The sequence below is a fragment of the Littorina saxatilis genome, linkage group LG2, assembly GCF_037325665.1.
Source record: "Littorina saxatilis isolate snail1 linkage group LG2, US_GU_Lsax_2.0, whole genome shotgun sequence".
NCBI lineage: Eukaryota > Metazoa > Mollusca > Gastropoda > Littorinimorpha > Littorinidae > Littorina > Littorina saxatilis.
In genome coordinates this window covers 43,121,510-43,134,208 of record NC_090246.1, presented here as the reverse complement: position 1 = coordinate 43,134,208, position 12,699 = coordinate 43,121,510, and the positions used below count along the sequence as shown (strand labels likewise).

Here is a 12,699-nt window from a genome sequence, read left to right as displayed (position 1 = left end):
GCGTGGCGCCGATTTGGGGTGAGCCAGCCACGGTCAGCTAGCCACAGCAAGCGCAGCCTTGACAGGCCTCAGCTGCTGCGTCAGGCGCACGCGCAGAGCGACCGTAAACAAGGGAACCCCCCCGCTAGCAAGTTCAAGTTCAAGTTTTATTAGTCCATAGCGGAGTCTCAGTGATTATCAAAAATAATGGTCGAAGTTAGCGGATCATGAAAAATGCGAGCTTCAGCGAGCTTTTTCATGACCGCGAACTGAGACCATTATTTTTGATAATCACTGAGACGAGGTATGTAACCTCTTTATTCCTCCTTTCTTCAGTTATTCAAAGAAAAGGGGAGTTTTTGTGCGAAAGTTTGATCGAATCATATTCACCCAACCAGTCTACCTGCGCAGGCGATCGATTAATGCGCGGTTGTATAGTTCCGCGCAAATCATTCAATTCTGTTAACACTTCTTGTCAGTTTCCATGTTTTGAACTAAAATCAAGTACACAGTTATGTTGTCATTCTGCTGTGGCAGTAAAGGCAGATAGTGTGTGTTCTGTTCATGTTTTGGTATCGCTCAGGAAATGTTCTTTCCTCGAATGTGACTAGCAGACGAAGTTTTACACCCGTGTTCCAACGTTAAAAACTGTATGAAGTTCAGTTTTCTGGGGCAAAATAGTGCATAAAACCGCTGCATGTTCTTTAAGTTGATTAAATGTTTGCAATTGATTGCGTGTGATCTGTTTATAAAATGAAATATTGTTGAAAACTGACCGTCGGATTGCAGTCTTGTCGATGCAGCCGAAATCTGGAAGGGGAACTACTCGTGTCGCTAGACAAAGTATGAGAGTTACTTTTCCTTGGAATCTTGCTAGCGATAAACGATTGTGCACGGCGGATCTGAATTCAGAAAACAACCAAACTCATGGATTTTATATTGAGATTCATGTGTTCAAGCCTGTAGTTGCTGGTTTAAATGCGGTATGGTTGTATTGTTTGCTCCAGAAATGTATATTTTGTACATTAGAGTGTTCTGAACTTTTGAGTCGCAAAAAGTAGATCCCCAATGTGTACAGTCTCTACCCATGAGCTATCGAGGATTCAGGCCCGTTGTTGGGTAAGTGATTTTGGTTGTTGGGTAAGTTACCGAAAAATAACTAGCCCTACAAGTTTACAGAGAGAAAGAAGCAGAGGGGGGAATAACGTTCTTTCTGTACAGGCAAATTGTTGTTTAATGTTCTAAACTTCATCATTGAAACACATTGCTGATATGGCAGGTGTGTGACATAGTCTTCACGTGCAAACATATCTTTAAACATTCGATAATTCCAAAACATATTTTTTGTTCCAATTTCTGTAAACCATTTATGGATATACTGGTCATACAAGCTTCTTTTTACTTTCTTTTTAAACCATGCGCTTGAGTATTGAACATTTTCTTGAAAAGTCCAAAGGCCAGAGAGACCAATTTCATTTAAGGTTTTTTCAATAAAACATAAATAATTAGATTCAATCATCTTGTTGATATACAATTTATAAGTAAAGCAATACACAATACTTGATTTTTTTTATATTTAGCTATCGGGGAGGCTGTCCGATGCCTGTGAATTCGGCAGTACGACAAAAGTTGTCAGACAGAGAGCTATCAAACTTCGGGGCGCTTGTCGTAGGACATGCAGTCGGTACGACTGTGCTTACGCGCCCTGAACTATAGAAGCCGCCTATCAGTCAAGCACGGAAGCCAGGCAAACCAGCGGCGAAGCGATGACAGTCGAGCATTGGCAAACGTCCAGTTAGCTCTCACTTTCCCAACACACACCTCTCATTTTCCCAACACACACACACGCACGTACACACACACACACACACACACACACACACACACACACACACACACACACACACACACACACACACACATTATACAACGTACATACACATATGTATCGATTGGACATTGGATTTCCCTTCTTTGAGCCATGTGACGTCAGAGGCCTACAAAACTTTATAATTGGGCGTTTCAGGTTGACCGAAACTTTAAAGGAACTACAAAACACACGTCATGTGTTTGATTGCATGTGTGTGTGCTGTTCAATGTCAAAACAACAACAAAGTCAGTACATGACGTGTGTTTTGTAGTTCCTTTGAAGTTTCAGTCAACCTGAAACGCCCAAATATGAAGCTTATGTGTTTGATTGCATGTGTGTGTGCCCGGGCTCGTTCAATCGTCAAAACAACAACAAAGTCATAGTACCTGAAAGGAATTCGATCGATACATAAATGTTATTTGCGTGTTTGACCAAAATATGACATTTTACACAGATCTCGACAGTCATTGTTCACCTCGACCGCTATCGCGGTCTCGGAGAACAATGACTGTCTCGATCTGTGTAAAATGTCATATTTTGGTCAAACACGCAAATAACGTATAATAATTGTGACCAGTATGAAGAGAGAGAGAGAGAGAGAGAGGGAGAAAGAGACACAGACACAGACAGACAGAGACAGACAGAGACAAACGGACAGAGAGAGGCCAATTTTCTGTATTGTGCTTGTAGTCTAGGAACTCGTGGCAGGATACTTCATATCATTGAACAAAGCACCAAAATTGGCATACATATACCTTTTTACATTCTCTATCGAATAAGAGAATGACACAACTGATCGGACGAGGTCATGACCTTCAAACCTATACTCTTCATAAAAAGAAATGCATCAATTCTTAAAGTCTCTATACTGCCAGTTTCTGTCAGAATCAGGTTTGCAAAATGAGAAAAAGAAAGCCCTTTAGTATTCCTAATGGCATGAGAGGATGACAATTTGATCAAATCATCACGATAATACTCGTCATAAAAAATAAAGCACCATTCCCTAAAATCGCGCACACAATTAGCAAGTTAGTAAAAGTGCAAAACAGAGCAAGAACACATCCTTTTTAGTATCCCCTGCGACAATTAAACACACAAAAGCACGCAGTCTCAAGTTCACAGTAAAAGAAATACACCTTTCATCAAATTGTAAACTCGGTTTCGGGGCGCGTGTTGCCCGCTTATACCCCGTCGCGATATAACCTTGAATGGTTGAAAACGACGTTAAACACCAAATAAAGAAAGAAAGTTGCCCGCTTATACAATAGGTAGGGGATTGTCTCCCGAGATGTACCCTCGGAGTACATTCTTAGTTGTCATAAACTGCGTGAGCTCTCTTTCTCTCTCTCTCTCTCTCTCTCTCTCTCTCTCTCTCTCTTTCCACTCCTCTCTCTCACTATGGCGATAGGTTCCCCCCTCAACTACCGTCCCACCGACGCTGCTAGACTGCGCCTGCCACGGCCTCTATACCTCCATCTCAAGGAGCTGGGAATCCTGCAGAGACCACCAACCGTAAGGGGCTGTCGCGCCGGCCGCTCGCAGCGTCTTCGAACCGCACAGCGACTTGCTGCCCTCAACCCTTCTCCTACCTCCACTTCTCTCACGCCCACCACCCCAACCCAATGTACCACTACCCCTCCCCAGCATCCCCCCACCCTTTCCCTGCTTCCTCTATCCCTCCCTATTCTCCCACCACCCCTCCCCATTCTCTCACCACCCCTCCCCATCCTCCCATCACCCCTCTCCCTCACCTCCCCACCCCTCCCCGTTCTCCCACAACCCCTCCCCAGCACCCGCCCACCCCACATCAGCATCCACCCACTCATTCCAAAAACACCCTACACCTCTGCCTCCTCAACTCCCAGTCAGTGAATCCAGAAGGCAAAGCAGATCTGATAGCAGACTACATTATAGAAAACAAGTTAGACGCCCTGTTCATCACCGAGACAACGCTGGGACCTGGTGATGACCCCAAGATCAAGCAGCTGACCCCCGCAGGGTACAAGACAGTCTCCTTCCCCCGCCCGGCTGGGCGTGGTGGTGGCATCGCCGTCGTCTACAAGGACCACATGCATGCTGCAGCGTCCTTCTCGGACAGCCTCCCCTTCCCCCACACCACCTTCGAAGCCGTGGAGATGACGGTCGCCACCACCACCACCCTCACCTTCCTGTGTATATATCGCCCTCCCCCTAACACCAAGAACAAGCTGAAGGACTCTACTTTCTTCGACGAGTTCTCCCAAGCCCTCGACCACTACAATGTGACGTCCCACAGCGCCATCGTCCTCGGTGACTTTAACATCCACTGGGACTGCCCTGCCAACGCTGACACCAAGCGGGCCCGTGCGCTGTTGGACAGCTACAGTGTGGACCAGGTCGTTTCTTTTCCCTCCCACTCCCGTGGCCACATCCTGGATTGGATTGTCACTCGACCCTCGGACAATCTGGTCTCCAGCCTCGTCGCCAACGACCACCTTGTCTCCGACCACACTGCCATCAACTTCGTCGTCAACATCACCAAGCCAGCACAGAAGCGGAAGATGGTCACACGTCGCAAGCTACGAGACATTGAGACAGATGCTTTTGGAGACGAAGCTGCCCTGCTGCTTGCCCAGCGAGACCTGTCCTCTGACCCCGCCCATTTCTTCAGCTTGACTCTGCGCCAACTCCTCGACAAACACGCCCCGCCATCCCTATGCGCAGTCTCTGAGCGACAGCCGGCTCCCTGGTTCTCTGAGGACATCACAGCCGCCAAGATCGAGAGACAGCGAGCGGAGCGTGCATGGCGACACTCTGGCCTGGAGGTTCACCGGCAGATTCTCAGGGATGCGCTGCTTCGAGTCACGCAAGCCATCACTGCTGCCAAGGTCGAGCACTTCCACGACCGCATCGCCAACGCCTCATCATCCAGGGAGCTGTTCTCCATCATGTCCTCTCTCCTGGGCTCCTCCCCCGCTGCCCCCTTACCCACTGCTCACCCACCACAAGATATCCCGGAGTTATTCTCGGAGTTCTTCAAGGACAAGATTGACAAGCTTCGGAGAACACTCGATCAGCAGCCCTTCGTCCCGTCCCCACCCTCCCCCTCCTTCTCCGGCTCCCCCCTCACGTGCTTTCAGTCTGTCACTCAAAACCACGTCAAGCAACTCATCACCAAGACGGCCATCAAGACCTGCGAGCTAGACCCCCTGCCAGGCTTCCTCTTCACAAAGTGTCTGGACAAGCTCCTGCCGTCTATCACAGATATCATCAACATCTCCCTGGCCACAGGCGTCGTTCCCGACTGCTTCAAGTCTGCCGTTGTCCGCCCACTCATCAAGAAGCCCGGCCTTGACGTCAACGAGTTGAAGAACTACCGTCCTGTGTCCAACCTGCCCTTCCTCTCCAAGCTTCTGGAGCGTATCATCCTGGAGCAGTTGAGCGCCCACCTTTCTCGGAACTCGCTGATGCCAGTGTACCAGTCAGCGTACCGCCCTCACCACAGCACCGAGACGGCGCTCCTGCGAATCACCACGGACCTGAACGCAACAGATAGCGGTCTCGTCTCTGCCCTTGTGCTGCTGGACCTTTCCGCGGCCTTCGACACGATCGACCATCACAGCTACTCGTCGATCGCCTCAGTTCCACGTTCGGCATTCACGACACCGCCCTCTCTTGGTTCCGGAACTACCTCCAGAACCGCTCTCAGACTGTCACCACTGATTCGTTCTCTTCTCAGCCTGTCTCTGTCCGCTTCGGCGTCCCACAAGGGTCTGTCCTCGGCCCTGTCCTTTTCACCCTGTACACCCAACCCCTCTCCCTGGTCATCGAACGCCACGGCTTGAACTACAACTCCTTTGCCGATGACACGCAGCTCCAGAACAGCACCAAGCCGGAGGACGTTGACCATCTCCTGGGATCCATCTCCAGTTGTTTCACTGACATCAAGAACTGGATGACTGAGAACAAGTTGAAGCTGAACAGTGAGAAGACGGAGGCCCTTCTCGTTGGAACACGACAGAAGATTGCTTCCCTCACTGTGACCGACCTCCAGCTGGATGACGCGACTGTTCCATTCTCCCCTGCTGTCAAGAGCCTTGGCGTCTTTCTCGACTCCACTCTCTCCATGCAGACACACATCTCCTTCATCATCAAGACCTGCTTTTTCCACCTACGACGCATCGCCTCCATCCGTCGCTACCTCACCCACGACGCCTGTGTCAAGCTGGTTGTCTCCCTCATCTTCAGTCGTCTGGACTACTGCAACTCCCTTCTGGCTGGCCTCCCCGCCTCATCCATTCATGGCCTACAACGAGTCCAGAACGCTGCTGCCAGGCTGACGTTGAGGAAGACGAAGCGAGACCACATCCCCCCCCTACTTTGCTCCTTGCACTGGCTCCCTGTCAACACCCGAATCTCCTACAAACTGTCCACTCTGGTCTACAAGTGTCTCAACGACTCTGCTCCCGAGTACCTTCAATCCTCCCTGGACCTGTACACCCAGCCCTCCGACCGTCCCCTTCGTTCTGCTGCTGACCCACTCCGCCTTCACATCCCTCGCTAGAAACTCGCATCTGCTGGTCAGCGTGCATTTCCCTCCGCGGGCCCCTCCGTCTGGAACTCCCTGCCGCTTGAGCTTCGCCAGAGCCCCTCTCTTGACGCGTTCAAGAGTAGGTTGAAGACTCAGTTCTTCCCGTAGCTGGCTGCGACTTTCATGTTCGACGTGATGTGTTGTGCCCCAAAAGACATTCTTATGCTGTGCTCTGTGAGAGGTGTTTTCTTTGTGTTTAATATTATTTTGTTTGGACCTAGCTATTGATGTGTACATTGTTGTTGTTGTTTGTTGTATGTTTATCAGGGTTTGCTAGTGTGTGATAGGGTTCGTGTCCGTCTGTAGATGTTAGTTTCTTTGTTAGTCCTGTGTTGACAACTCTTCGACAAGCGCTTAGAACTGTACCCACGGAATACGCGCTATATAAGCTTCATATTGATTCATATTGATTTACTCGCGAAAAGGGAAACAATGCCTACGCGACATCTTCTCAAACTTTCTCAAAACAGCATTGTTTGATGGATCCATATCTGCTTATCAGAGTAAACAATGTATCCATTGGAAAGGTAACAAGGTCACTAAATCGCTTGACACGCATTTTGAGTGATCATGAGCTTGATATCACTTACCTTACTTTCCCGCAAACAACAATACAGAACTTCACGCTTGATTACGTAAACTCACCTGTAACTGCCGTCTATCTCGATGTTTATGAGGCCTGGATGTCACTCCTGTAGCATGAGCCGCCACAGGAGCACATGACTTCCTTCTGCCTTGTTCTGAGGTATATAAGAAGGCCAGTATATATGGCCAGTGGTGTTTCCCTCGACGGTGAGTGAAATGACCTTGAAGATGTGGGTCGTTTACTTCTCTTGTCTCCTTTCCTTGTGTTGAACATCAGAACTTCGGAAACGGACGACACTGACTTCTGCTTGTTGCTGATCTCCGTCAAAGTCGAACCAGACACGTTTCCATGCATTATCATACCTGTGAGTGCACGCAGACTTTCGGGAACAACGTCTGCTGAGGCCTTAACAGTACCGTCAAAACAATAGTCTTTGGAAAGGATATCTTTACGGACAATCTGTGCGGCACGTGCAAGATGAAATGCGTCATCATCTAATGTTCTTGCAAAATTCAGCAAACTGCTGACGTCTGTATCGAAAATAAGGACTGTTTCTTTCCCTTGCCTTTGCGCTTGCAGATTTGGCACCATACGAAGAAGTCTTTCTTTGAGTCTTGTTGTATGAACCTTTTTACATGTTGCACAGTTCAGACATTTTGAACAGTGACATGGACTTGCTTTCTCTCTCTTCTTCAATGAAAAAAAGGAGTTGACTTAACACTGTTAACTCATTTTGTTCGTGTGCGTCATTAATTCCCTATGCATAGGCTTTTTTTAAAAGATTTATTGTACAAAGTCAACTTGCAAGATGAATGATATTTGGCGTCCAAGGCATGCATAATTTTCCCAAGAATGATCGGTCCTGCTCAATCTCTGCATATTCACGAATTGTTTAGTCGATGGTAAATGTACATGCGTTCACAAGTTTTTCACAAGTACCATCTTGTCCGCATCGCGATCACACACAGGTCCTATCGTCCTCCTTGTTTTGAAGGGGCTATGCAGTTCTTTCTGGTCAATATCTTCTTCTTTCAAGTATCTCTTCTCAGCACGAGCAACTTTCTGGTTATCAAATTTGTTCCTGCAGGTTCTGTGCCATACAGCTTTTTTCTCTTCAAAGGTTGTCTTCATATCGTTACCTTGTTCAAGGAGATCCTTGTTCAAAACAAACACAGACGAATCCCCAAGGGCTTCAAGTTTCAAAATATTGTCGACGACACGACCGTACCCAGTCTGCACGCCAGCTTTGGCAAATTTTGATTGTGTCGGATTTACTCATTTTTCTTCTGTTTCTGTTTGGCATATCGCACATAAAGCCCAGTCGATCAGGGCACGGGCAATCCTGAACTCAGGTCAAAATGAGTTCGGCTCATTCTCTCCCTGACAAGATGCCTTGTGAGTTTCCTTGTCTGGCAAGGAAACCGATTTTTTTTTACATATTTAGAGCTTTTTGTAATGTATTATTGATATAAGCAAATTCGCGATCGTCGATAATGATTTTTCATGGTGTTGTGTAATTTTTAAATTACAAAGGAATTGATTTGTAAGACAGTTTCAAGGGAGCTATTTTTTCGCGGCTGTATTTACTGTGCAAACAACTCTAGATATGGCAAAAGTGTCACGTGATAATCAACCGTTTTCCCGCAGTGGGGCACTGCGGTTATGAAATTAAAGGCCCCTCCTGTTTTTGGAACCGCAGGAGCTTTCTAGTTTGCTGTTAGGTAGATTTTTGGTTCCTCTTTCCTGTCATGCTCTCTTTTTCTTCATGAATTCTTTTCTTTTTTCTGCCTTCTTGCTCATTCACCTGTATTTTTTCCAAAAATCTCTTCTCTTGCCGCTTGTCTCGCGATTCATGTATAGTTTAATCTGTTAGTGTTCTGATGTAAGTCCAGCAGTAGATAGGTTAAGCCTATTTTAACATACTGGAAACTGGTAATCTTCCAGTAGGTATTAATTTAGTTTTACTAAAGCCTGCTGGGACACAAGTAATGGGTTAGTGCATTTGTAAACAGGAATCGCTTGACAAGTGGCCCCCTTCATCCCCCCCTTCCTCGTCCTGATATGGCTCTGCGTAGTCGGCTGGACGTTAAGCAACAAATAAACAAACAAAAATCAACCGTTTGGTTTCGGCGCTCGCTGAAGCAGACGATTTTTTCTGTAGTGATGCAACCATATATGTAGAGGTTACATGCCGAGTCTCAGTGATTATCAAAAATAATGGTCGAAGTTAGCGGATCATGAAAAATGCGAGCTTCAGCGAGCTTTTTCATGACCGCGAACTGAGACCATTATTTTTGAAAATCACTGAGACGAGGTATGTAACCTCTTTATTCCTCCTTTCTTCAGTTATTCAAAGAAAAGAGGAGTTTTTGTGCGAAAGTTTGATCGAATCATATTCACCCAACCAGTCTACCTGCGCAGGCGATCGATTAATGCGCTGTTGCATAGTTCCGTGCAAATCATTCAATTCCGTTAACACTTCTTGTCAGTTTCCATGTTTTGAACTAAAAATCAAGTACACAGTTATGTTGTCATTCTGCTGTGGCAGTAAAGGCAGATAGTGTGTGTTCTGTTCATGTTTTGGTATCGCTCAGGAAATGTTCTTTCCTCGAATGTGACTAGCAGACGAAGGTTTACACCCGTGTCCCAACGTTAAAAACTGTATGAAGTTCAGTTTTCTGGGGCAAAATAGTGTATGAAACCGCTGCATATTCTTTAAGTTGATTAAATGTTTACAATTGATTGCGTGTGATCTGTTTATAAAATGAAATATTGTTGAAAACTGACCGTCGGATTGCAGTCTTGTCGATGCAGCCGAAATCTGGAAGGGGAATTACTCGTGTCGCTAGACAAAATATGAGAGTTACTTTTCCTTGGAATCTTGCTAGCGATAAACGATTGTGCACGGCGGATCTGAATTCAGAAAACAACCAAACTCATGGATTTTATATTGAGATTCATGTGTTCAAGCCTGTAGTTGCTGGTTTAAATGCGGCATGGTTGTATTGTTTGCTCCAGAAATGTATATTTTGTACATTAGAGTGTTCTGAACTTTTGAGTCGCAAAAAGTAGATCCACAATGTGTACAGTACACTTTTGACACTCTACCAGAAAGAGGTGACAGCTATGATGAAGCTGTGGCAGCACTTGATGCGTACTTCAAACCACGACAGAACTTCACTTATGAAAGGCATGAGCTATCGAGGATTCAGGCCCGTTGTTGGGTAAGTGATTTTGGTTGTTGGGTAAGTTACCGAAAAATAACTAGCCCTACAAGTTTACAGAGAGAAAGAAGCAGAGGGGGAATAATACGGTCTCCTTCCGGCAGCAGTCCCAAAATTTCGACTTGTTTTGACCTTAGAACGATGTCTTTATCATAACTGTGAAGAACAGAACGGAGATCACTGTCGAAGTCGGCCAATCTGCAATCATTTTCGTCTCGCGAACACTAATCTCAAATTTAGATCAATGCTCGCGAAAAACATATGGGAGATAACTCTGTATTCCTAGTTTTGACAGATTCGCGTAGGACTGTCGCGTCCGGTCAGGGAGAGAATGAGTCGAGTTCAGTAGTGGAATGCATGAATGGAGACTATTATAGTTAGCAACTAAACGTAGGTTCGAACTACGCAGTTCGTAACTAAAGATTTAGTCAGTCTGCAATGCATGAGAGCGAACTTGGTCGAGACTACTTAGTTACCAGCTAAAAGAGTAGGTCATAACTTTCAGGTGACGTCATAGGGAAATCCCCGTCATTGCGCAGGCGCGGTGAACTCTTCACCTTCGAAAGTGGTAAACAAACCAGCATGGGATTGGGAGCATGGTAACAGTGCGAACTTGAGTGGTTGATCGATGCAATATTATTTTGGCGAGCAAACAAGACAAACATAGGCAGAACGCAAATGTTTCTCTCAGTTCTTCCGCACATTACGAGAGCTAAAACTGCCCGACCGGGGAGATGTACGCAGCATATAGGCTGAGTCAGTGTCGTCGAAGATTTGAGTGATGGCTCAGTCGGTATGTACTGGGAAAAAGTCCGTGTCCCTCATACTGATTGTGCATTTTAAAGCAAAGCTGGAACTTTGTAACAGACAATGATGTATGGATGTATTTAAGTTTGTGTTTCAATTTATGGGAGCGAAACTGACATTTCTGAACTGAAAAAAGTCGTGTTTTGTGGAGTTTAGAGTTGTCAGTAGAGACCGAGTAATCGTTGAAGAGAAATAATTGCATGGTTCACCGATGGAGAGTTAAACGACCATAAAACCGCACCACAGGTATGTCACGAAGCTGTCTAAGTTCTACACTATACAACAAAAGAAAATTGAATGAGGGAATCAAGACAATAGATCAACTCTCTCTCTTTCTTTCTCTCAGTCTCTATCTCTCTCTCACACACACAGGCATACGCACACACTAACACACACACACACACACACACACACACACACACACACACACACACTCACTCTCTCTCTCTAAACCGCTAAGAGGGAGGGACAAAGTTGAGAACAAGAGTGCCAGATAAAGGAAGGAATGTAATTTGGAGCGATCATGAAACAAATTAAGAAACAAGCAAGTTAGCAAGCAAATCCTTGAAAATGTGTGATGTCATACAAAAGGAGCCAACAATGTTTTGGCCTGGTGTTCTACTTACAAAATAAACTAGTAAAAGAATTGTGAGATGTAAAGACAAGACATCATCAGTGATTTGAATCATGCACTTATGATTTTCTTCCTTTTTTCCAGATCGGGTAGAATACTTTATGTCAGTGACATATTTAAATGATTGCAATTTTGTGCTGGTCTTTAACATGAATAATTAGATACAATGAATACATTATTCAATGAGTAGGAAGTGACAATATTTTAATGTGTATGATCTTGTTTGATGAATGCCGCAAACACTCTGAGAAGTTCTTCTAAGCAAGCAAAGAAACAGAGGTAATGAAGTTGGATACTGAGATGACTATATTTTGTAACTTAGACACTCTGTCTATAAGGAAGCTAGCTGTTTCTTGAACATCATTTGAAAATTAATCTGCGCCAGTTTAAATGCATTGCTTCGGTATGGTAGAGCTGATCATCAAAATGCATCTCATGTGTGAAATTTTAGCTTTGATGTTGCACTGACTTCAGAAGACTAACCTGTTTCGTGAGTAAAATCTGCAAACATTTCAAGCTGACAAGAACAGAACGATGTTAAAATATAAGATATGATAAGGGAAATGTGAAGGCTAAATTAAACAAAGAATGAAATTGTAACCCACTCTGTACAAGTGGCGCGTTTTGCTGCAGTGATCATCTTTTATTCTTTCATGTGTGCTTTTGAGTTTCCGACAACATTTGTTGTGTCATTGTGTATGAACGTTTTAATTTAAATGATGATAAACAATGATTGCATATTTTGTGTAAACGATTTCGCTCAACGTCTCAGATGTGGCATGCAGGCTTCACGTGGAATAAAACCATCCCTCCACTTTAACATATACCAGCTGTCAAAAACACGTGTGTTTACTTTGAAGTGTTGGAATGTTTGATCAATTAATTTGTTTAACTTCTACTGGCATCAATCCGCAAAATGTATTCATTCAAACATTCCAACTTTGCACATGACCCAGTCAGAATGTAAATGTTTGGTATGTATCAAAGTGTATAGATGGCCTAACCTCATGTAAGAGCCCATGCAGATAT

The 12,699-nt window shown here is 45.2% G+C and overlaps 1 protein-coding gene across 1 annotated transcript; it reads left to right on the top strand.

The window, feature by feature from the left end:
* Window positions 1–3,247: 3,247 nt before the first annotated feature.
* On the top strand, window positions 3,248–11,763 carry LOC138953152 (uncharacterized). The gene is made up of 4 exons (XM_070324951.1): window positions 3,248–3,361; window positions 3,715–4,914; window positions 10,095–10,229; window positions 11,755–11,763. Exons 1-4 carry the CDS (start codon window positions 3,248–3,250, stop codon window positions 11,761–11,763), a joined length of 1,458 nt encoding a protein of 485 aa, XP_070181052.1.
* The last annotated feature ends 936 nt before the right edge of the window (window positions 11,764–12,699 follow it).

Bases quoted from the DNA above. Each gene is read 5' to 3' on its own strand.
- LOC138953152 (XM_070324951.1), top strand. From the start codon at position 3,248: ATGGCGATAGGTTCCCCCCTCAACTACCGTCCCACCGACGCTGCTAGA. The intron at 3,362-3,714 runs GTAAGGGGCTGT...CTCAACTCCCAG, and splicing joins TCCTGCAGAGACCACCAACC to TCAGTGAATCCAGAAGGCAA. The intron at 4,915-10,094 runs GTCCCGTCCCCA...CAATGTGTACAG, and splicing joins CACTCGATCAGCAGCCCTTC to TACACTTTTGACACTCTACC.